This window comes from Geotrypetes seraphini, chromosome 7 (genome assembly GCF_902459505.1).
Source record: "Geotrypetes seraphini chromosome 7, aGeoSer1.1, whole genome shotgun sequence".
NCBI lineage: Eukaryota > Metazoa > Chordata > Amphibia > Gymnophiona > Dermophiidae > Geotrypetes > Geotrypetes seraphini.
Window position 1 is genome coordinate 175,232,837 of NC_047090.1, and position 26,007 is coordinate 175,258,843.

General features: G+C 44.4%; 1 protein-coding gene across 2 annotated transcripts in view; it reads left to right on the plus strand.

Annotated features, from left to right (window-relative positions):
• The window catches only part of TRIP11 (thyroid hormone receptor interactor 11), a 153,623-nt gene that overhangs the window by 39,138 nt on the left and 88,478 nt on the right, over positions 1 to 26,007 (plus strand). For both annotated transcript variants that reach the window (XM_033951325.1, XM_033951326.1), the window contains exons 7-12: positions 2,899 to 3,246; positions 6,880 to 6,920; positions 12,992 to 13,090; positions 14,762 to 14,977; positions 15,902 to 18,928; positions 19,682 to 19,822. In XM_033951325.1, the coding sequence (XP_033807216.1) occupies positions 2,899 to 3,246; positions 6,880 to 6,920; positions 12,992 to 13,090; positions 14,762 to 14,977; positions 15,902 to 18,928; positions 19,682 to 19,822 (3,872 nt within the window). The remainder of the gene's footprint in view (positions 1 to 2,898; positions 3,247 to 6,879; positions 6,921 to 12,991; positions 13,091 to 14,761; positions 14,978 to 15,901; positions 18,929 to 19,681; positions 19,823 to 26,007) is intronic.

Consider the following 26,007-nt stretch of genomic DNA (forward strand, 5'->3'; position numbering starts at 1 on the left):
TCTGCAGTTGCTGGGGTGGGTTGTCAACCTATCCAAAAGCTGGTTGACTCTGTCTCAGCACTTGGAGTATCTTGGTGTAGTCTTTGATGCCAGCTTGAGGAGCGTATTCCTTGCAGAGGCCTGGGTATGCAAATTGCAGGCGCAGTTTTGGTCCCTGATGGATTATCGATACCTGAGGCACAGGATTTTCTGCAAGTCTAGGGGTTGATGGCGGCCTCCCTGGAAGTGATCAGGTGGGCTTGGGCTCATATGCATCCTCTTCAGTATGCACTTCAGAAATGATCACCCCAGTTTCACAATGGACTCTCCTGTACCTCTTCGTGAGTTAGTTCATTACAGCCTACGCTGGTGGCTAAAGTATTCCAATCTGGTTCAGGGAGTGAGTCTCGATCAGCCCCAGTGGACCATGCTTCTCTCGGACATCAGACTCCTCGATTGAGGGGCTCAATCTCAATCGCTCGGCTCGGGGCAGTTAGTCGCCGGTTGAGGCATCCTGGTCAATCAATGTTCTGGATACCAGAGCCATTTGGCTAGCATTGATGGAATTCCAGTACTTGCTGGAGGCAAGTCAATTCGAGTTCTCTCAGGCAATGCCACAGCGGTGGCTTACGTCAATCGGTAGGGGGGAACCAAGAGTCATTTGGTGGCGCAGGAGGCCTTCTCATGGAGTGGGCGAAGGCTCATCTTTTGGACATCTCTGCTTCCCACATAGCCGGAGTGGACAATGTCCAGGTGGACTTCCTCAGTCATGTGCTCGATCCCGGCGAGTGGTGTCTTAGACAGAAAGCATTTGAGTTGATTGTTTGGTCCTGGGGTTGGCCGATCTTGGACCTCATGGCAACGAGTGTCAATGCCAAAGTGCCAAGGTTCTTCAGTCGGCACAGGAATTTCCAAGCTGAGGGGCTGGAAGCCCTAGTGCAGGCTTGGCCGACGAATGGCTTGCTGTATGTATGTCCACCTTGGCTTCTGGCGGGCAAAGTTCTTTGGATTGCCCAGCATGCAGGCCACATGATTTTTGTGACTCCAGACTGACACAGATGCCTGTGGTATGCAGATCTGGTTCATCTGCTCGTGGCAGATTTTCTCCCGCTGTCCATCTCGTCCAATCTTCTGACTCGAGGTCCCATTCCAATGTTCGATCCGGCTCCCTTATGTCTTAAAAAGGGAACGCCTAAGTAAGAAAGGTTATTCGGATAAGGTGATCTCCACCCTCGTGGGTTCTTAGAGACTTTCCACCTTTCTGGCTTATGTGCGTGTTTGGCGTCTTTTTGAGGAGTGGTGTTCTGCATGGGGTGTGGTTCCCCTTCAAGTTTCTTTGTCTCACATCTTGGAGTTTCTGCAGGATGACCTGGAGCGCAGCCTTGCTTGGTTCTCTCTTAGGGTGCAGATTGTGGCTTTGTCTTCTTTTCGCAGTTGCATGGTCAGTGCTTGGCCTCTTCTCCAGATATGATTTGTTTCTTGTGGGCAGTGAAATTGCTCCGCCCTCTGGTTTGTCTACCTGGGATCTCAATCTGGTTCTTTCTGTGCTTGTTCATCTGCCTTTTGAACCTCTTGGTTTCTGCAAGTTGATGGACCTTACTTTTAAGGTGGTCTTCTTGGCGACCATTATTTCCATGAGACGTGTTTCCGAACTGCAGACCTTCTCTTGTAGGCTGCCATTCCTGGAGTTTTCTAAGGAATGGGTTGTGCTGCGGCCAGTTCCCTCCTTTCTTCTGAAGGTAGTTTTGCCTTTTCATGTCAACCAGTCTGTGGTCCTCCCGGTCTTGAGTAGTCGGATGGGTTTTTGGGAGCAGAGACAATTGTGCATATTGGATGTCCGTAGGGTCCTTCGTACTTATGTTCAGTGGACCCAGGAGTTCTGTCAGTCGGATCATCTTTTTGTTCTTCTCGCAGGCCCTCTTAAGGGGGACGGTGCTTCCAAGACTACCATTGCACGTTGGATCAAGGAGGCTTTCGCCTCAGCATATCTTCAAAAGAAACCCATTCTGGATTTTCTCAGAGCTCATTCCTCTCAGGGTCAGGCAGCCTTTTGGACTGAGAGTTCGCTTGTGCCTCTGATGGATATCTGTAAAGCTGCGGTTTGGTCTTCTCTCCATTCCTTTGTTCGCTCCTACTGTGTGGACATTCAGGCGCATCGGGATGCAGTGTTTGGTATGCGTGTTCTTGTGGCTGCCTTTCAGGGGTCCCACCCATGATGGGTACTTCTTTGGTACATCATATCCGTTCTGTGCCGGTCTGGATGTATGATAAAGAAGGAGAAATTAGGTTCTCATGTGCTAATTTTCTTTCTCTTAGTCCCTCCAGATTGGCACAGACACCACCCTGTCGTTTTGTTTGATGTTTTCTCACAAAATGTTAGGTTTTTTTTCTGCAGGATTTTGTTGTCTTGGTTGTTGGTGAGTATATTAAGAGCAGCAGCACTTGATTCGACTGGTTTAGCTGGCGAACTGTGAGGCGTTGCTGGAAGGTTCTTGTAATCAGTATCCAACAGTATGTTCAATTCGAACATTTTTCTTTGTCTTCTCCATGTGAGTGTGGAATTTGTCAGACTTATTGTAGATGGGACTGCACAGCCAAGTTGTACTTCTGCCAAAATGTTGCGTAAATATAAGAGATTATAGCATGTTTTAATGGTAAATACATTTTTTCTGGAAGTTTTAGTTGCTCTGTTTTTTGCATTATGAAATATATTAATTTGATTTATGATTTATTAACACTTGATATCCTGCCTTTCATGTGATACCAGAAAGTGGCTCATATTAAAACACATAAAACAAATAGTATAAGTTTTAAACATTATACATGATCTACCTTTCCCATATACTTGGACAAATAACTACAACTTCCCTGGTTTTGCTAACTGGATTCACTCTTAACTTTTAGCCTTTCTGTATTTAGGTAACTCAGAAGTTGGCATTCCTGACCAGTCGGTCTTTCAGTTGCAACAAAAACTGCAGACACTAGAAAGTGAAAAGGCCTCATTTACACAGACCATAGAGGAGCTGGAAGTGAAAATAAAAGATATAAGCAAGAGGTTGTCGGCTTCTGAAAAAGAGAAGAATAGCCTTTTGAAGGAGAAAGAATTGATGATAATGGAGAAAAGTGAGGTGATGCAAGAAAATGAAAGACTAAAATCCAAATTCACCCAGGCTTTACAACGGGAAACTTCTTTAAAAGAAGATGATGATGATTTACAAACAATGTCACTGGAGGCACAGGTGCTAAAACTAGAAGACGCTCTGGCTGGTATGAACTTACTCCAGTTTATTGTGTGTGTAGTGTAATGTGTATCTAAGGCTATCATTAAAGCTTGGAGAAAGGAAGCAATTCCATTTCTGATTTGACAACTCAATATTAGGTTAGGATTCCAGGAGGGGAGAGGGTTGAAATATAAACTTTTCATACTTGAAAGATGTTGATAGTACACCTGGGAAATGTGTGCAATCAATCTGAAAGTTCACTGGGATAGATGAGTGATGGGTTGCTTTTCTACTCCTGAACATGTTGAACTAGTATATGTACATAGACAAGTAGCAGATCAGGAACAATTATCAACATGGCACTTCTCTTTTACTACTCATGGTCTGGTAGGCTAAGTTTGCCATCCGTTTGAGTCACTTGATGACCTCTTTTCAGTGGCGCATCCTTCATTCATGAGAACACACAGATGTCGTCAACTCTCCCAGGCACGTGAGCAGTATATGTTACAGTATTACAATGTTGAAATGTACCATCTTAGGAAGATTGAAAGGCTTGCCTGATGTTGATAGAAGTATATTTATTTAAATAGCAACTACTCTTATACTAACTCTCTTTACCTGCTGTAGCAGTAATTCAGTCTGAAACCACGATAAGTTCCTCAAAAATCCCTAGCTGAGCCCAAATGATGGGTAGAAGATGGGAAAGTTGTAGCATATGCCTGTTATCTACTTTATTTAATTACCTTAATTTGCCAAGGGTGATGTCATTTTAATACGTCTAGGAAATCCATGCTTAAACATGATTTTTTTTCCATTGGATTTTTCACATATTTTTAGACTTTTCGGCTCATTTCATGCATTTGTAAGAACAGGGTTTCGTTGAATTAGAATGTGTGTACAGCAATACCAACTGGTATTTCTTAAAATGTATTTTCCTTTTCTGGTGTATTCCTTCAGTGTTAATTATTTGGATTTAGAAAAGTACTCCAATGGTCCAGTTACCACTTGACTATACTATTGAGTCAAGCCCAGATCCCAAAAAAATAGATTTTATGCTGCTTAGCCTAGAAAAAAGCAGTGGATATTCTAAAGTTTTTGTAGACTGGCTCACCAGGATCACCTAAATTTCTAATTTCAGTTTATATTTGAGTCATCCTTTTTTCCACCTTTTGGGGGGAAAGGTTACCTCAGTTTATATTTGAGTATATATGGTACTTATTCATATTTTAATGAAAATTGATTTTATGATTTAGTTTCATTCTCATCAAATAGTGCAGCCACCTAAGAAGAAAGCATGCCTCGCTTTGATTCCCCCATTATGAAAAACTTGTGCCCTTTGTATTACTGAAAAGTAGGTTCAATATACCCTCATGGTCTTTTCACTGTGACAATTGCCAAGGGTATTTTGCCTGCCAGTACCTTTTCCAGGGAAAATAAGAGTATATGTGAAGCAAAAATTTTGGTTCATGTTTTTGTTTGGGATTTTTCCTTGTTTTTCACACTTAGTTAATTTCACACACTTGTTTTAATATTAATTTTAAAAAATGAATCTGTATTAGAAATTGACACACGCTAATGAACTAAATAAGCTAATTTGTAGGTAAATAATTCCATGTTGAATTTAATTATCCTGCAATAAACTTTTTAAAACATGCTAACAAACAGAATGCACATCCCTAATGGAAATAAACAAAGATTTACACAGTGTAGGCGCTCTTTCTTTTCCTCAAATGTATACACATGCCTAGAGTAAAGGGACACTACTCTGACTGGAAAGGGGTCATGAGTGGCGTCCCGCAGGGGTCAGTACTGGGACCGCTGCTGTTCAATATATTCATAAATGACCTGGAGTCAGGGACAAAGTGCGAAGTTATAAAATTAGCGGACGACACAAAACTCTCCAGTAGGGTTAAAACTGTGGAGGAATGCAAAGAGCTACAAAGGGATCTGAACAAACTGAATGAGTGGGCAGACAAGTGGCAGATGAGCTTCAATGTGGAGAAATGTAAAGTCTTGCACATAGGGAAAGGAAACCCGATGGGGGGGATAGTACTGGGAGAAGGCAAACTGGAAAAGGACTTGGGGGTTTTTGGTGGATAGGACAATGAAGCCAGCGGCACAATGTGCTGCGGCCTAAAAGAGGGCGAATAGAATATTGGGCATTATCAAAAAAGGTATCACTACCAGAACGAAGGAAGTTATCCTGCCACTGTATCGGGTGATGGTGCGCTCGCATCTGGAGTGGTCACCGTACCTTAAGAAGGATATGGCGATACTCGAGAGGGTCCAGAGAAGAGCAACAAGGATGATAAAAGGCATGGAAAACCTTTCGTATGCTGAAAGACTAGAGAAGCTGGGGCTCTTTTCCCTGGAAAAGCGGAGACTTAGAGGGGACATGATAGAAACTTATAAGATCATGAAGGGTATGGAGAAGGTAGAGCAGGACAGATTCTTCAGACTAGCGGGGGCAACAAAAACAAGAGGGCATTCGCAAAAATTGAAAGGAGACAGGTTCAAAACAAATGCTAGGAAGTTCTTCACTCAGAGGGTGGTGGACACCTGGAATGCGCTACCAGAGGAGGTGGTAGGGCAGAGTACGAATTTGGGATTCAAAATGGGATTAGATGATTTCCTGAAGGAAAAGGAGATTGAAGGGTATAGTTAGAAGGTTACCATAAAGGATTAAGGAATAGGTATAAGATCACTTACAGGTCATGGACCTGGGGGGCCGCCGCAGGAGCGGACTGCTGGGCATGATGGTCCCATGGTCTGACTCGGCAGAGGCCATGCTTATGTTCTTATGTTAGAGACACTGCCTTCTAGTGTGGCTAAAAGTATAGTTTTGGCTGGATTAGGATACCTTGCAGGTAGTCTCTTTAGCTAAGTAAATGATAGGGGTGTGCAGACCAACATTTCTTAATTTCTTCTGAAATTTATGGGAATTTTTTTTTTTTCAGGGTTTCTAAATTTTTTTTCATTCCAGAGGCAGTGTCATCAATAGCACACTCTTTTCTCAAATAGAATGCATTATTTTGTTTTATTTTCTTCTGTCTCCCTTCCAAGAGGTAGGGGAGGTCAGTAAACACTGCAGCCACAACATCCCAAAGGATCGGGAGGGAGAGGATGGACCCAATACCTCTGGGTTTAGCATGCCTTGGTTCTCTGGACCAGCCTCCACCAATCCTAGCCCTCTAGTCGGTTTCCAGGGTTGGGGGAGGGGTATAATCATCCTCAGAGGAATGTTAAATTGCATCCCCAGACTCTGTCTAAGCTCCACTGGAAATCTGGGCTTATTATCATTCTGGGAGAGACCTTTTTGACCTACTCGGTTGTTTTAGCAGGCCACATGTCTGCAGCATCTGCTGGAGCTAGAGAAACATTAAAGAGCTGAAAGCAGCACTAGCCCCCTCTTAAGAGAAGTCTGCTCTAAGCTGTTTTTCTCTAACGAAGGGGGACATAACCCACTTGTCTAAATTGGTTTGGCAAGAACAATAGGGAACTTATTGTAGGTTTGAACCTGTAGTCTATTAATGCTCTCCACAAACTTGTTCAAACTTTGTTTTTGTACCTTTTCATTAATAAGCTAAAATTTGTAAGTCTAGTAAGAAATATTATATAACAGTTAATACACCTATATAGATACTTAATCATTTAATAGTATTCTTTTATTATTTTGCAGGTGCAAAAAATGAAATAATGAGACTTAATAGCTTGCAAAAGGTAAAATCAGTTGTGGAAGGGCCAGTGGTTTTCCTCCTTGATGTTGTTTTTCCTGTGTTTTTATATCCTCCTCCTTACAATTTTTATCCCAGGACAAGCAGGCAGCATATTCTTAACGTATGGGTGACGTCACCGACGGAGCCCCGGTACGGACACTTTTAACTAGAAAGTTCTAGTTGGCTGCACCGCGCATGCGCAGGTGCCTTCCCGCTCGACAGAGGAGAGCGTGGTCCCCAGTTTCTTCGTTTCCGCAGAGCAAAGAAGATGCATGTGCTTTCAATGGCCGTTGAAAAGCTAGTTTCTGCCTTCCCGCTCGCGTAATTTTTCATTTTTCTTCTAATTTTTCCTTTCGGATTCCCTATTTTGACTTACAAAAAAAAAAACTTGTCCGGTTTTCTTTATTTTTTCAGGCCAGCTCCGGCGGGGCCTGTTGCCACCATACAGGCCTCCGGATTCGATTTTGTGGAGGCCGTGTTTCCCTTCATGCCCCCTCAACCGGGCTTTAAGAAGTGCCAGCGGTGTGCACGCCCGATCTCTCTCACCGACCCGCACAATTGGTGCCTGCAGTGCCTGAGTCCAGAGCATCGGGCTGACACTTGCACCTGCTGTGCTACGCTTAAAAAGTGCACATTAAAAACAGGCAGATCCAGCAAAATCTTTTATTCTGTACCGGATCTGCCATGGAACCTGCTTCGACGTTGACGGCACCACAAAAATCAGCACCCACGACGTCGACACCACCAGACCCTTCTTCGGGGTCGTTGGGCCCAGGTAAGCCGGCTAAGAAGCCTTCCACTTCCCTTGAGCGCCCTCCTGCCACGGTTGCGACACCGGCCCTCCCGGCACCGCACCGACCCCGCAAACGCTCCGCTCCGATATCGGTGAGTGCCTCATCATCGGCCTCCTCATCGCCGGAGCGTAGAGCGGCACCTATGGTACCAAAGAAGAAAAAAGCGGTACCGGTGCCCCCCCTGGATGACTGCATCGCAGCCATACTCCAAAACCAGTTACAGGAGCAGCTCCAGCAAGAACTCCAACAACTGTTGCTGGCGTTGCTGGCATCGCACCTTCCTGTACGGGACCGGTCCGAGCCTCGCACTGTCCCATCGGTGTCGACCCCCTCAGTACCGATTAATACCTCCATGCTGGTGCTCTTGGCTGAAACACCTACAGTGCATACCCGTACTGCTGCCGACCCTTCCCGGTCCCAGGAACGACATCGGTCTTCCTCTCCCGGTACCGCCTCGGTGCGCTCAGGCAAATCTCTCTCAAAGACCCACCATGCCGAGCACACCATGCCGTGCACACCCTGACGTTAGAGACCCAGACTTGTGGGAAGACTCCCCGCACGGTACCGAAGAGGACGCTTCATCAACCGACGAAGAACCCTCCATGACCGATACCGCCTCAAAACCAGAACAATCCTCTTTTTCTAAATTCCTTAGGGAGATGGCAGCAGCTCTTTCCATCCCCTTAGAGTCCGACTCTAAAAAGTCTCAGGCTTTACTCGATGCCCTAGACTTTGAGCAACCTCCCAAGGAATTTCTAAAGTTGCCCGTCCATGACATCTTAAGGGAAACTTTCTATAAAAACTGGGAGACTCCCCTCACTGTTCCCGGGGCCCCTCGCAAATTGGATAGCTTGTACCGGGTTATTCCAATCCCAGGGTTCGACAAACCTCAATTGCCCCACGAATCCCTTCTGGTGGAATCTACTTTGAAAAAATCTCAGGGTTCCAGTGTATATGCCTCCACCCCTCCTGGCAGAGAGGGAAAAACTATGGATAAATTTGGTAAGCGCCTTTTCCAAAATGCCATGCTGGCCAATAGAGCCAACAACTACACCTTCCACTTCTCCTTCTATATGAAGCATCTGGTGCAACAGCTCTCCTCCTTACAGAAGTATCTTCCTGAACGTAAGGTCCCTCTCTTCCAGCAACAAATTTCCAGCCTCCTCCAACTCAGGAAATTCATGGTTCGCTCCATCTACGACTCGTTTGAGCTGACCTCCCGCGCATCTGCCATGGCGGTGGCTATGCGCCATTTGGCATGGCTGAGAGTCTCTGACCTAGACATTAACCACCAGGACTGCCTGGCTAACGCACCTTGTCTGGGTGATGAACTCTTCGGAGAATCCCTGGACTCGACCACCCAGAAGCTCTCAGCACACGAGACCAGGTGGGACACTCTGATCAAACCTAAAAAGAAGACTCCACCTGCTCGCCCCTACAGGCAACAGTCTTCTTACCAACGCAGGTTCTCGGCCAGACCTCTCAACCCGCCTCCACAACAGTCTCGCCGTCCTCGCCACCAGCATCAGCCTCGCCCACAGACTCAACCTGCCAAGCCTCTTCCTTCATCAAAACCGTCTCAACCCTTTTGACTCCTTTCTCCAGAACATAGCCAGTCTCCCACCTTCATCGCCTCTTCTTCAGCCGATCGGAGGACGCCTTCAACTCTTCCTCAGCCGTTGGGAGGTCATCACATCAGACCAATGGGTCCTCAACATCATTCGCCACGGCTACTCTCTCAACTTCCAGACTCTTCCACCAGACCATCCTCCCGTAGAGTCTGCTTCTCACTCCTCCCAAACCCTCCTCCTCCTGAGGGAGGTCCAATCCCTCCTTCTCCTCAATGCCATCGAAGAGGTACCTCCGGACCAAAGGGGTCAGGGATTCTACTCCCGCTACTTCCTGGTTCCCAAAAAAACCGGAGACCTTCGTCCCATCCTTGATCTCAGGGACCTCAACAAGTGTCTGGTCAAAGAGAAGTTCAGAATGCTCTCCCTGGCCACTCTTTACCCTCTTCTCTCTCACCACGACTGGCTATGCTCCCTAGACCTCAAGGAGGCCTACACTCACATTCCAATCCATCCGACTTCATGTCGCTATCTACGGTTTCAGATACAGCACCATCACTATCAGTACAAAGTGCTACCCTTTGGCCTCGCCTCATCACCCAGAGTGTTCACCAAATGCCTTATTGTGGTGGCGGCCTTCCTCAGGTCTCACGACTTTCAGGTGTTCCCCTACTTGGACGATTGGTTAGTGAAAGCACCTACGTCTCCTCTTGTGCTACAAGCCACTCAGCACACCATCTCCTTCCTCCACCTTCTGGGGTTCGAGATCAACTACCTCAAGTCGCATCTGCTTCCCACATAGCGACTTCAGTTTATTGGAGCCGTCCTCGACACCACTCTGATGAGGGCGTTTCTCCCCTCAGACCGCCAACGGACTCTGCTCCACCTCTGCCACCAGGTGCTCCTTCATCGCTCCATTCCAGCTCGGCAAATGATGGTTCTCCTGGGCCACATGGCCTCGGCGGTCCATGTGCTTCCCCTGGCGCGACTCCACCTCAGGACACCTCAATGGACGCTGGCCAACCAATGGTCACAGACCACGGATCCTCTTTCTCATCCCATCTCTGTGACATCGTCTCTTCAGCAATCTCTTCACTGGTGGTTGAACTCCTCCAATCTTTCCAGGGGCCTACTCTTTCATCTGCCCCCTCACTCCATGATCATAACCACAGATGCCTCCCCTTATGCGTGGGGAGCTCACCTAGGAGATCTTCGCACCCAGGGACTCTGGACCCCTCGGGAGCGTCAACATCACATCAATTTCCTGGAACTCAGAGCCATGTTCTATGCTCTCAAAGCCTTCCAGCACCTTCTCTACCCTCAGGTCCTTCTCCTGTGCACAGACAACCAGGTCGCCATGTACTACGTAAACAAGCAAGGCGGTACTGGATCTCCCCTCCTCTGTCAGCAGGCCATCCACATCTGGACCTGGGCCACGGCCCACAGTCTCTTCCTCAAGGCTGTCTATATCCAGGGCGAACAGAACTCCCTGGCTGACAATCTCAGCCGCATCTTTCAACCTCACGAGTGGACTCTGGATCCTCCCACGCTCCGTTCCATCTTTGCGCGCTGGGGCACTCCGCAGGTGGACCTCTTTGCAGCTCCTCACAACCACCAGCTGCCCCAGTTCTGTTCCAGACTCTTCTCTCCTCACCGTCTGGCCCCGGATGCATTCCTGCTCGATTGGACGGATCGGTTCCTCTATGCCTTTCCTCCACTACCTCTGATGTTGCGGACATTATCCAAACTCCGCAGGGACAGAGCCACCATGATTCTCATCGCTCCTCGGTGGCCTCGCCAACACTGGTTCTCCCTCCTGCTCCAGCTCAGCTCCAGGGAGCCCATTCCTCTTCCTGTATTTCCTACTCTACTTACACAGCAGCATCAGTCTCTACTACATCCCAATCTGTCCTCGCTCCACCTGACAGCTTGGTTTCTCTCGGGCTGACCTCTCCAGAGAATCTGTCTCAGCCTGTCCGTCGTATTTTGGATGCCTCCAGGAAACCGGCCACCCTCCAATGTTACCATCAGAAGTGGACCCGGTTCTCCTCTTGGTGTCTACTTCATCATCACGATCCCACCTCATTGGCGGTGGAAACTGTACTGGACTATTTGCTTTCTCTCTCCGACGCTGGCCTCAAGTCTACCTCAATCAGAGTCCACCTCAGTGCCATCACTGCGTTTCATGAGCCTGTCCTCGGAAAACCCCTCACGGCTCATCCCCTGGTTTCCCGTTTCATGAGAGGCCTCTTCAATGTCAAACCACCGCTGAAGCCTCCTCCAGTCGTCTGGGACCTGAATGTGGTTCTCTCAGCCCTCATGAAACCTCCATTTGAGCCTCTTGCCACAACTTCACTCAAATTTCTGACATGGAAGGTGCTTTTCCTCATTGCCATCACCTCTGCCAGGAAGGTTAGTGAGCTGCATGCACTGGTCGCTGACCCACCTTTCACGGTTTTTCACCATGACAAGGTGGTTCTGCGTACCCATCCTAAATTTCTTCCCAAGGTGGTCTCGGACTTCCTCAACCAGTCCATTGTATTGCCTGTCTTTTTCCCTAAACCCCACTCTCATCCTGGGGAACAGGCGTTACACACGCTGGACTGTAAGTGTGCCCTGGCATACTACCTTGACCGTACCAGAGCTCACCGCACGTCACCTCAGCTCTTTCTGTCCTTCGACCCTAACCGTTTAGGTCGTCCTGTCTCTAAACGAACGCTTTCCAACTGGCTTGCTGCCTGCATTGCGTTCTGTTATGCTCGGGCCGGTCTCTCACTGGAAGGTGCTGTCACGGCCCACAGGGTCAGAGCTATGGCTGCTTCTTGGCTTTCCTCCACTCCACGCCCATCGAGGAGATCTGCAAAAGCTGCCACTTGGTCCTCAGTTCACACATTCACTACTCACTACTGTCTGGATGCCTTCTCCAGACGGGATGGGCACTTCGGCCAATCTGTATTACAAAATTTATTTTCCTAATGGCCAACCATCCCTCCTCCCTCTCTGTTAGCTTGGAGGTCACCCATACGTTAATAATATGCTGCCTGCTTGTCCTGGGATAAAGCACAGTTACTTACCGTAACAGGTGTTATCCAGGGACAGCAGGCAGATATTCTTACGACCCACCCACCTCCCCGGGTTGGCTTCTTAGCTGGCTTATCTTAACTGGGGACCACGCTCTCCTCCGTCGAGCGGGAAGGCACCCGCGCATGTGCGGTGCGGCCAACTAGAACTTTCTAGTTAAAAGTGTCCGTACCGGGGCTCCGTCGGTGACGTCACCCATACGTTAAGAATATCTGCCTGCTGTCCCTGGATAACACCTGTTACGGTAAGTAACTGTGCTATCTGGCTGTTATGGTTATGCTTTTGGCTGTGGTTCACAGTCCAGGAGTAGTTTTATTAAGCCATGTAAGCATGTTCATAAGCTGTATAGCCAGTCACTATCTTACAGTGACAAAGACTTCTTGCTCTCCCCACCTCTGAAGCTGTGGGTGATATATCTGCAGCATCCCCCACCTCTGAAGCTGTGGGCGATACCTCTGCTGCATCCCCAGCCTTTGACCTGGGAGCCAAATCCAGATTTTCTGCATTGCAGTGTACAGCATTTGTCACTAAGCTGTTCTAGAATTATTTTTAAATCCTCAGAACGATATAGGACTGGTACAAGAGAAAAATACTATTTTAGTGTTTGTCAACTATATTTTTTTTTTCTTTAGGAAGATGAGAAACTCAGAAGTGTATTGGATGAGAATGTGGAGCTAAAAACCTTCATGCAGAAACTTAAAGAAGAAAAATGCCAGCTAGAAAAAGAAAAGGTGAACAATAGGTATATTTAGATGTAAGGCTACCTTATGAATGGTATTAAGTCTTAAAGTAGTGAAGTAAAGGCTGCTTTGTTTACCTCATTGGAATAACTACAAGACGGCATTGTATCTTCCAAAACAGACAAGTTTCAAGTTTATTAGGATTTTATATACCGCCTATCAAGGTTATCTAAGCGGTTTTTACAATCAGGTACTCAAGCATTTTCCCTCTCTGTCCCGGTGGGCTCACAATCTATCTAATACAATATTCGTTTATTGTTAGTATAAAAACTTACAGTATTACAGCAGCAGAGACATATCTGAAAAATGTATTGTCAGTTCAGAATATGCAATGGAGAGAAGAACTTGCACCCATATGCTTAGCAGGGGGCTAGCAGATCCCCATAGCATAAGTAAGTGAATCTCTCTGGCTTTACCTAGAATGCACGTGATTTTTATACAGAGAAATTCTTCCTTTGTCTCAAAAAAGTCCATCCCCGAATTCTGGCTATGTAATTCCCTATTGGTATATAAAATAATGTATAGCTAACTCCTCCTCTCCGTCCACGCCTCTCTCACCTCCACCCCCCTCCCCAGTAAAAGGGGGGGCCTTGCAGAAACAGAGAACTCTTGGTGAACTTTCTTCTTTCAGCACTGAGACATGTAGATGCTAATTAGTGATTTTACAATTCTGTGCATATTTGGGATGGCGTCCTTGTAAGCTGAAAGTTGGCAAAGGTGACCTTTCAACAATCCAGCTGCTTGGTTCCCATAGCTTGGTTCAGAGACAGGGAGCAAATGTTTTGGTACCAAGTTCTTTCATCTCGTTACACCCACATGAGCAGGGCTCCTTGCTCATTATAAAAGTTTTATGGCTTTCTAGGGTGCCTGGCATATGAAGTCATACAGCACTGATAACAGTTCAGCAGAACCTTGAAGGGATATCCTCCCAGCAGGGAATGGAAACAAGAACATCATTGTTAGCATTGCAAAGGCTGCAGATGTTTACAGACAGCAAGGTACAGGCTGGGCCTGGCTATGGGAAAATATAGGTCTGTAGTGTCCAGCATACACAAGTGAGAATATAGGTCTGTAGTGTCCAGTTGAATCATCTGTATGTCCAGGGTATGCATGTCAGTAGGTAAATGGGTTTTTTTTTTTTGTACATTGTTTTACACCAAAGGAGAATTTTCTGTGGTGAGGAACACATAATTAAACTCTTTTGTTGCCAAGAGTTTAAAACACTTTGCCCAATCCAATTAGTTATGATCAGTTTTTCCAAAGGCAATTAAAGTAGAGTATGATAGTTAATTTAGTTATCACCCAGTGAGTGCTTGCAAATGGTTTGTTTTTCCTTTTCAAATTGTGTGGCTCTAGTTAAGTCTGTTTGGATGCCCTGGTCTAGCACGAACAAATTCTGTGCCATGGCCTTTCTCTCTTTTTTGGAGGATGAAGGTTAAACTTCAAGGACCTTTCTAAAGTGTGTTCACTTGCCATCACTCATCTCTTGGCATGGGAAATCACTGTTTTCCTGGGATGTGTTTTCTCTCTATCTGATCAGAGAGTAAGAGAATGAAGTCAAGTTTTTACATTTAAATATGGTTTATTGAATTCACAGAAAAGGTATTCAGCTATGTAATTTTAAATTTTTATTCATCCTTTTTTTTTTTTTTTGGTTGCAAGGAAAAATTACAGAAGGAATTGGCAGATTGTCAGGATTTCCAACGTGAGAGTGAGCATACTCAAACCGTATCTACTAAAGAGAGGAACAGAGAATTAGACCAGCTAAATGAAGAGTTTGGAAAGATGGAACAAACACTGAATGAAAGAATTGTTGAAAGAGATGCTCTTACAGCAGAACTGGAAGAACTGGATAGGCAGAATCAAGAAGCCACTCAGGTAATAGAATTTGCAGTGCAATAATATTTTTTATTTAACTTTATCGCATTTGTCTGAAGCAGTAGCTTTCAACATTTCTTAGCCTGGGATAATCTTATAAGTTAAATCAAATTTGTGTGTCCTACCACATGGAGCAACACTGACAGAAAACTGCCATGGAACACAGCAGGGCCTTCTGGGCTATCTAATGAATATAAGAAACTTTAAAGTTTCAGTATGGAAATATTGTGATAGTGCAGCCTGAGCTCCACTTTTTATTTTATTTTTAGGGCTCCTTTTACAAAGGTGCGTTAGGGCCTTAACGCGTAGAATAGCGTGCGCTAAAATGCCGCGCCCGCTAGCCTCTACCACCTCCTCTTGAGCAGGCGGTAGTTTATCGGGTAGCGCAATGCTAAAAACGCTAGCACACCTTTGTAAAAGGAGCCCTTAGTCCCCTGTTGCTAATTGTTTGCAATCCGCTTTGGGCTCTGGCTCAAAGCCTCAAAACCAAGGTGTCTGGGTTCTACCAGTATTACAAATACAAAAAAATAAAACTTAAAATCATAAGTATGACATAATTAAAACAGTTTCTACATACTGTAGTGGAATGCACATATGAAAAACCAAATACTACATATTTAAACCATTTCAAAATAAATAGGCCTGTAAGTGGCCTGTAATTACTCCAGAAATTGTGTATGCAGGGATTCCTCATCCTCTCTCATGGAAACATCAGGGTGTGATGATCTTATAGCCATTATGATATTTTATATAACTGTCTTGTCATAACTGGATACTAAATTAGTCATCATTGCATGGTATTTGTTTTGTGTTAGTACATTCTTTTTGGGGAAAAACCTTTCTTTTCTTCCTGTTGCAAAATAGTAAAAGTTAAATCACATTTGTTATTTCAAATGTTCAAGATGATAATTTTTTGTGTTTCAGCATATGATCACATTGAAAGATCAGCTGTCAAAGCAGCGTACTGAAGCAGAGAGTACTATCAACCAGATGAAACATGACTTAGAATGTGAAAAAAAGAAATCATTGAAGCTTGAAGCTGACAAGTTGGATATGAATAAAGAACTGGAATTACAGAAAGAGAAGCTAAGCCAGAGTGCATTTGCACTGAACGATTTACACATGAATAAGCAGCAACTTTTAGATAAGGTTAAGGATCTAGGAGATCAATTAAAGAAATCCCATGCCTATAATTCTGATTTGAAGAAAGAAAATACAGAATGTAAAAAAAATCTGAAACAATTAGAAGAAGAAATACACATAGCCAGAAATGAGTTAACAAATTCAGCTAAGCAAGAATTGAGTGGTAGCAATCAAGATCAGAGGGTCCAAGAAAGAGAAGCACAGATTCTGAAACTAAATAAAGACATGTCAGAAAATAGAGAGAGAAATGAGAAGTTAGAAAAAACAGTCCATGATCTTAAGATTGACAATGAAAAGCTAATGATGACCAATGATGAAATAAAGTTACAATTGCAAGAAACTGTTTTTGCAAAGAGTAAAGATTCCTTGGAGAGAGACACTATGTTGGAGGCCTTGAGAATGGAGAGAAGACAGCTGGAGACAGAGTTGAACCAGGTTGAAGCAAGGCTGGTGGAACAAGCACACAAATATGAACAAACTATTGAGGAACTATCAAACGCTCGCAATTTGAGTACCACTGCTTTACAATCAGAACATGAGCGTCTTATTAAACTCAACAAAGAGAGAGATTTCCAATTGGCAGAAGCCAAAAGGAATATTGAGCAGGTGGAAGCGGACCATGAAGAAACAAAGGAGATGTTGACCTCAAGTTTGGCTGGTCAGAAGCAATTGACTGAGTTAATAAAAGAAAAAGAGAAGTTTGTAGAGAAACTAACCAAACAAATTTCAGAATTACAAGAACAACTTGAAAATAATAGTAAGGCTTGTAAGGAGTCTGAGTTTTTAAAACGAAACCTAGAAGAAAAGGAAAGAACTCTTGCAGTAATGAAGGAAGAAAACAATCACCTTAAGGAAGAAATTGAACGCCTGAAAGAACAGCAAAGTCGATCTCAACCAGTAACAGAGCCTAAGACTCTAGATATCATAACTGAGCTTGAAACTGAAATATCACATCTGAGTGCAGCAAAGAGTAATCAGGAAGAAGAACTGAAATGTAAAAAAGAGACAATTGAAGAACTTAATCATAATATTATGCAACTTCAGTGGTCTTTTCAGGCACAGAGAAAGGAGGGAGATGAGGCTAAATCTCAACAAGAGCAGATGGTTATCACATATGAGAAACTTCTCACAGAGAAAGATGAAGAAATTAACAGTCTGAGAGAAACAAATGAGCTAATGAAAACTCAGTTGCAGAAAGAAGACAGGGTCATTCACACAGACTCATCTGTCATTTTTCACGATACCAAAGCTCAGAGTGTCAATGGAGAAAATGGTCATGAAAAACATGACTTCTCTAAAGTAGAAATTGAAAAACTGGTCAAGGGCATTAAAGAGAAAGAAACGGAGATTAAACTTCTAAATGAAAAGAACTTGACTCTAACAAAGCAGATTGACCAGTTGTCCAAACTTGAAGTGGGCAAGCTCACACAGATCATTCAGCAGAAAGACCTAGAAATAAAGTCTCTTCATGCAAGAGTTCCCGCTGGATCTTATCTACAGGATGTTGTTTACTTACAGCAGCAGTTACAAGCCCATGCTACTGAAAGGGAACAGGTGTTGGCAGTTTTGAGTGAAAAGACAAGAGAAAACAGTCAATTAAAAACAGATTATCATAAAATCATGGACATTGTAGCTGCCAAAGAAGCAGCCCTGCAGAAGCTACAAGAAGCGAACCAAAAATTGTCCATTAAGCAGGAAAATAGCAGCCAGGAAATGTTCAGAGAGACTATTCAGAATCTATCCCGTATCATTCGAGAGCGCGACATTGAAATAGACGCTTTGAGTCAAAAATGCCAAACTTTGGTGATGGTCTTGCAGACATCCAGTGGAGGTGGTAGCAGTGATTCAGGAGGTGTTAACAGCAACCAATTTGAGCAGCTGTTACAGGAGCGGGACAAGTTAAAGCAACAGGTAAAGAAAATGGAAGAGTGGAAGCAGCAGGTGATAACGACTGTGCAGAACATGCAGCATGAATCAGCTCATCTTCAGGAGCAACTCCATAAGCTTCAGGGACAAGTTTCCTTTGACAGTGATAGCAACTGTAAATTACAGATGGACTACAATAACTTGATTCAAGGTTATGAGCAGAATGAATCCAAGCTGAAAAGCTTGAGCCAGGAATTGAGTCAAGTTCAGCACAGCATAGGGCAGCTTCACAGCACAAAAAATCTTCTTCTGGGGAAACTTGAACTGGTACAGCCTGCAACAGAGGAATCTACTGTTCTACTGTCCTCGTCTTTCAATGATGCCCCTCCTGGAAGTCATAGCAATAATAGTAATACACTTCAGGAAGACCAAGAGCAGCTGAAAAAACTGTTGCAAGAAAAAAATGCAATCATAAGAACTCTTCAAGAGAACAATCAAAGGCTGGCTGATTCTATGGTTGCATCCTCTGATCTAGGACGAAAAGATCAAGAAGAGAGTGCTTCAGAGATCAGGCAGATGAAGGAGAAATTGGATACCTTCCAGAAATCACTTAGGGAAAAAGACCTCTTAATCAAATCAAAAGGGGATAAGTTAAACTCAGTAAGTGAGAACCTTACAAGCAAAGCAAATGAAAATGAACTTCTGAAACAGGCTGTGACTAACCTTAAAGAAAGAACTATGATTCTGGAATTGGACATTAATAAGCTTAAGGAAGAAAATGACAGAATCATGGCAAAGAGCAGGGAGAAGGATACTGAATTCAGAGCACTGCAGGAAACCAATATGCAGTTCTCAGTGATGCTAAAAGAGAAGGAATTTGAATCCCACACTATGAAAGAAAAAGCCTCTGCTCTTGAACAACTACTGAAAGAAAAGGAACAGGTAAGCCCCACTGAAAAATAAAGAAAGAACTTCTGTGGCGGTCCCCCTCCCTGATATCTCCTGACCCAATCCCCACAGCTGTCAGAACTTCATACCCTGAACCTCCTGCCCTGATCGAGCCCTTCTAATCTACATGAGGGTCTACAGTGGTTCTTGTGGCAGTCTCATTGCTGCTGCCTGGGTTATGCACTGTTATCCAAAATGTTGCCGCTAGCCCTAGCTGTAGTCTTGTGGTGGTACCACTAGGAGTCATCCCCCCTCCCTCCAGCACTCTGAACTGGTACAGTAAAATGACAAAATAATATCTTTTAGTGAAATACAAAAACGATTTATCTTATGTTTGGTAAAAAATTAGATGTTTTATAAAACCTTGGATTGAGTACAAAGAAATGAATGTTAACAAATTTAAACAAAAAAAATACCTTAAGCTTCTTGACTAGCTTTAAGATGTTAACGCTCTTGTTTTTTCAAGTCAGAATAGAATTCGAGGAATGGGATGTAGTTTAATAAAAATGTTTAAATTATTTTGTGTTTTTATTTTTATTAACTTATGTGAAATCTTGGATTATATACAGTGTAATCTTAAAAAGCATGTAAACTGCCTTATCTAGCAATATGTACTTATAAATTGCTTGTCACACAGCGTATTTTTCAAAATATTGGAGCCTCTTAGCTTTAGTATTTGAGAGTGTAAATAACTTGGATTTTTTTTTGTGTGTGTGTGTTTTTTTTTTTTTTTTTTTTTAAATAAAGGGCAAGACAGGGGAGTTGAACCATCTGCTAAATGAAGTGCGGTCAATGCAAGAAAAAGCTGTTCTCTTCCAGCATGAGAGAGACCAAGTCATGGTGGCACTCAAACAAAAGCAGATGGAGAGCACTGCCCTCCAGAATGAGGTATGGCAGTGAAAGAGAGCTATCAGGAAAGTACTAGGATTGGAAAATCTTCAGTGTTTGTTCCCATTCTGTACCTGTGAGAAAACATCTTAGTAATCGGGCCCAGGAGCAGCAGAAGTTTTTTTGTTTGGGATACCCAAGCTCTGCTCCTAATTCTACCCCCAAATTCTCCCTACCATTCTTATAGTGTCCAGTATCTCTCGCCTTCATCTCCCCCCCCCCTTTGTCTCTAGTATCTCGGCCTTTCCTCTCTTCTCTGCCCCATAACCTCCACATTTCTCTCCTTCCTCTCAAATTCCCCCATAGTCTCCAGTATCTCTCTGTTTTCCTCATTCCCCCATTTCCAGTAGCCTCCAGCACCTCTCTCTTTCACTCGTCTTCCCTTTTCCTCCTTTTGTTCACGATGTTCAGCATATCTCCTTCCTTTTCCCTTTCCCTCTTCAGCATCTCTCTCACTCCGTTTCCCCCTCTTGCGCATGTTGTCCATCATTCTTCTACCAGATAATTTTAAAATCCTCACGCTAAACCGTGAGGGTAAAAAAGGAGGAGGATTAGCAATTATTCTTAAGGAAGGATTTGAGTTCGAACTATTGGATTCAAAAATAACCAATCAACTAGAAATTTTAGCCTGTAAAATCAGTAACAATAAACTAAAAGAATCCCTATCGTGCATATTATTCTATGTCCCACTGAAAAGCTGGCCAAAAGCCAAAGAAGACTTCTGTGAATTTGTTCTACATAATTCATCTACATAATTCAGTTAGTCCTTCCTACAATATCATCGCAGGAGACATAAACATACACCTAGATGAAGAGGACAATCCAGATACAAAAGACTAAAAACTTTCTATCCCTACTTAATTACAATCTCCCTTCACCCACACAAACACATGAAAAAGGCCATCACTTAGATGTGGTAGCCATGTCCACAAAGGAAATTTTAGACCCTGCCATCTCTCTACCTGATGGCACCTGGTATCACGATATCTGGTCTGACCATTTTTCTTATTATTTCAAGCTAATCTGGACTCGTTTAAAATCTAAAACACATCCGAGGATAAAAAGAGAACATCACACAAGAGGTTATATTAATCCAGAAGAATATTGGTCACAATATGAACTACAAGCAAAGCTAGGTGAAGGGGTCAATTTCTGGGATCACTGGATGAAAACTAGCACATCCATTTTAGATGAAATTGCCCTAAACGAAATAGCAAAAGCAGCGCAAATAAATATAACAAATGGTTTGACATTGAACTTCTAAAAATGAAACAACTAGTAAGACGACTGGAAAGAATTTGTAAGAAAACAGGAGAATTGGCAGACAGTAACAAATGGAGATCTAACATAAAAATCTACAAACTGATAAAAGACAAACGTAAAGCATTCTACTCTACTAAAATCAGCTTATCTTGCACCGGTTCACAAGGAATCAATACAAAAGAGCTGTTCAACTTGGTTACAAATTTATTTGACACCACACGCTACACTCAACTCGTACACAATATTAATCTACCATCAGCAAATGATATAGCACAGCATTTCGATTCAAAAATTAAAAACCTAAGAAACAACTGTTCAACAATTGACCCTAGTGATCATCAAATAGCTAACACACAAGGAAATGAAATACCAGCAGACATAATCTGGAGTTCCTTTCAAGATTTAGAGTGGAATAATTATATCAAACTATATAACAAATACTCTAAATCACACTGCGTTCTGGACTCATGTCCCCTGGAAATCATGAAAGCGGCGCCATTAGAATTTAAACTATCTTTGCTGTACTACTTAGCCCATAACCTAAAAAATAGGAAGTTCCTCACTAATAACGGTCACAAAATAATAACCCCAATTCCAAAAAATAGTAAAGAATCATCAGCACTGGTAACCAACTATAGACCAGTAGCATCCATTCCATTTATTGTAAAAATCATGGAGGGATTGGTACATACCCAATTGATGGAATATCTTGATCAGTTCTCTCTCTTACATGAAACTCAATCCGGTTTTAGACCTTTGTTCAGTACGGAGACAGTAATTGCGTCTATCTTAGATAATCTGCGTCTATTGTTCAGCAAGGGCCTCAATGCCCTGATCATGCAATTTGATATGAGCTCTGCCTTTGACCTAGTGGACCATGGGAAAATGCTACAATGTCTAGATGCTGTTGGTATCAGGGAAGAGGTGTTGAACTGGTTTTGCGGCTTCTTTACGTCCCGTACCTATCAAGTACGTTTCAATTATGATCTCTCCGATACTGGAGCAATCCATCTGGTGTACCGCAAGGGTCACCGCTATCCACATTGCTTTTCAATGTCTACATGTCCTCTCTAGGTGTGCAATTAACCCAGCTGGGGATAAAATTATTCAGTTACGCAGACAACTTATGATCATCATCCCATTTGCTAACTCTCGGAAATTACTCCCAAGGCATCAGAAGCACTAAATTCTAAATAAACAGTATTATGTAATTCACCACTTTATCAAAAAGAACCTCTCTGAATTTCTAAACAAACTGTATATTATAATTGCTGCATATCTAAGATTCTGTATACTGTAATTTCTCTATCTGCATACTGTAAGTTGCTGATTATCCAGCTCTCTTCAGTTATAAACCGCCTAGAAGTCGCAAGATTATGGCGGTATAGAAGAATAAAGTTATTATTATTATATTATAAATTTGATGGAGCAATGGATGACTGACTTCAAGCTAAAACTTAATTCAGAAAAAACAAAATTCTTCGTCGCTTCGCCACATCCGCTTGACACCAAAATACCACTATGCATCAATAAACTTAGTTACCCTTTTCAGACTACTATGAAGGTATTGGGTGTAACACTGGATCAATGCCTAACTTAGAAAAACCAAGTAGACTCCTTAATCACAAAGGGTTTTTTCACTCTCTGGAAACTTCAATCCATTAGAGCATATTTTGATATGTCGGCATTCAGAATCCTGGTACAATCCCTCGTACTGAGTCAACTTGATTATTCTAACATCGCCTATTTAGCAATTTCCCAAAAGAATATGCGACGTTTACAATTAATGCAAAATGCAGCGGTCAGACTAATTGTTGGGCTGAAGAAGTTTGATCACGTGACACCTTACTACCGACAGCTGCACTGGTTACCGATGGAGGCACGCGTAAAGTTTAAGTTCGCCTGCCTCTGCTTTAAAGTACTTTATCCCAGGACAAGCAGGCAGCATATTCTTGACTGATGGGTGACGGCACCGACGGAGCCCCGGTACGGACACTTTTAGAGTGATTGCACTCTAAGAACTTGGAAAGTTCTAGAGACCGCACCGCGCATGCGCGAGTGCCTTCCCGCCCGACCCCGACGCGCGGTCCCTCAGTTTCTTAGTTTCCGCGGAGCTAAGAAGTCGCATTTTCAACGGCTGTTGAAATATTTTTTCATTCGCCTTCCCGCTCGCGTAAACTTTTTCGGGTTCTTTTTGCCCTTCCGTTTTTCTTTCTTTTAAAAAAAAAAAAAAAAAAAATTTCTCTTGTTTTTGTCAAGTTTCTTGATTTGACCCGGCGGGGCCTACTGCCATCATCGAGGCCTCGGCCTTCGATTTGGCAGAAGCCGTTTTTACGTTCATGCCCCCCCAGCCCGGGTTCAAGAAGTGCCAGCGGTGTGCACGGCCTATTTCCCTTACAGACCCGCACAACTGGTGCCTTCAGTGTCTGGGTCCGGAACATCAGGCCTCTACCTGCACCCGCTGTGCCACTTTGAAAAAGCGGACTCTCAAAAATCGAGAGATACAGCAGAGACTGCTTTTCGGCACCGACATGTCCGACCCCGCGTCTTCGGCGCCGGTCTCGGTACCTGTTTCGTCGGCACCCACCTCATCGACGCCACGCGATACCGCGTCGGCGTCGCAGCATGCAGGTAAGCCGGCTAAGAAGCCTTCCCCGCTGGAACGTCCTCCGGTCTCCATTGCAGAGAGTCCAATCCTGCCGACCGTGAGGCGCCAGCGGAAGCGCTCCGCCCCTATTGAGGTGAGTCCCTCGACATCGGGCTCCTCATCTCCGGGGCGTCGAGCGGCACCACAGGTACCGCAGAAGAAAAAAGCGGTACCGGTGCCCTCCCTTGATGATCGCATTGCGGCCATCTTGCAGGTACAGCTGAAGGAACAGCTCAAACAACTCCTTCCAGCTCTCCTGACACCGAGCCCTCCGGTATCGGTCCCCACTGAGCAACCGGTACCGATCGTGGAACAGCCAGTATTGTCACCATCCACTCCTTCGGTACCGGTACACTTGACCTCATCGGCATCGATGCCTGTCCTCGCACCGGAGCCTAGGTCTCATCACCAATCGGTACAGACATCGGCTCCGGTGCGACCGATAACATCGCCCGGTACCGCGTCGGTGAGGTCGGGTAAGTCGGTACAGAAGTCCCGACACCGAGAACCATCCACCCCTGAGTCTCGGGACCGTGGTCCCCATGTTCGAGACCCTGATCTGTGGGGCGAGTCTGAAGAACCTCTTCAGTCAGAAGGGGAGTGTTCATCAGAGGAGGACGAGCCTGTTCTGCAGGATATTTCCTCCAAACCTGATTCCACCTCTTTCTCTTCTTTTTTAAGAGATATGTGTGAATCTCTTTCCATTCCATTGGAGGCTGAGTCTAAAAAGTCCAAAGCTTTCTTGGACGCTCTTGATTTTGACCAGCCTCCAAAGGAATTCTTGAAACTCCCTTTACATGACATCCTGAGGGAGACCTTTTACAAGAATCTGGAGACTCCTCTTACCATCCCGGGAGCCCCTCGCAAATTGGATTCCCTTTATAAAGTAATCCCTATTCCTGGTTTTGATAAACCACAGCTCTCTCATGAGTCTCTTCTTGTAGAATCCACCCTCAAGAAGTCCTTAGGAGCTAGTGTCTATGCTTCTGTCCCTCCTGGCAGAGAGGGTAAAGCCATGGACAAATTTGGTAAGCGACTTTACCAGAATGCGATGCTTGCTAATCGTTCTGGTAACTATGCTTTTCATTTTTCATTTTATTTAAAGCATCTCCTTACCACCATGGCTTCCTTTGAGCAGTACCTTCCTGTGGGGAATCGTGAGGCTTTCCATCAGTGCTCTTCAGCTCTTTTCCAGCTTAGGAAATTCATGGTAAGGTCTATATATGACACTTTTGAGCTTACCTCTAGAGCAACAGCCATTTCTGTGGCCATGCGCCGTTTGGCTTGGCTCAGAGTCTCTGAGCTTGATGTTAATCATCAAGACCGGTTGGCTAATGCCCCATGTTTAGGGGATGAGCTATTCGGAGATTCTATGGACTCAACGACCCAGAAGCTCTCGGCTCATGAAACCCGCTGGGATACCCTTCTTAAGACCAAGAAGAAACCTCCACCTTCACGGCCATTCAGACAGCAAACGGCCTATCAGCGGCGTTTTGTGGCTCGCCCCTTGCAGCCTTCCACTCAGCAACCTAGGAGGCAGCGTCAACAGCAGCGGCAAACACCTAGACCTCAGCAGCAACAACCAGCTAAGCAGCCTCCTCCACAAAAATCGACTCAGCCCTTTTGACTTGATCCTAGAGGGCATAGCCAGCGTTCAACCATCTCCTCTCCTCCCTCAACCGATAGGAGGACGACTGTCTTTCTTTCTCAGCCGGTGGGAAGTTATCACTTCGGACCAGTGGGTCCTCAACATCATCCGCCACGGCTACTCTCTCAACTTTCACACCCTTCCGGGCCAAAGTCTACCAAAAGAGTCTGCTTTGCACACTCCTCAATCTGCCCTCCTTTGTCAGGAGGTTCAGTCCCTCCTACTTCTAAACGCCATAGAGGAAGTTCCTCTGGACCAAAGAGGGCAAGGATTCTACTCCCGGTATTTTCTAGTCCCCAAGAAAACAGGAGACCTCAGACCAATTCTAGATCTGCGAGATCTCAACAAATGTTTGGTCAAAGAAAAATTCAAGATGCTATCTCTAGCTACGCTTTATCCTCTCCTCGATCACAACGACTGGCTATGCTCTCTCGATCTCAAAGAGGCCTACACTCACATTCCAATTCATCCGGCCTCCAGACAGTACCTTCGCTTCATGATAAATCACTGTCATTACCAATACAGAGTGCTCCCCTTCGGTCTTGCCTCCTCTCCAAGAGTGTTCACAAAATGTCTGGTAGTGGTGGCAGCATTTCTACGCTCCCACCACCTTCAGGTTTTTCCCTA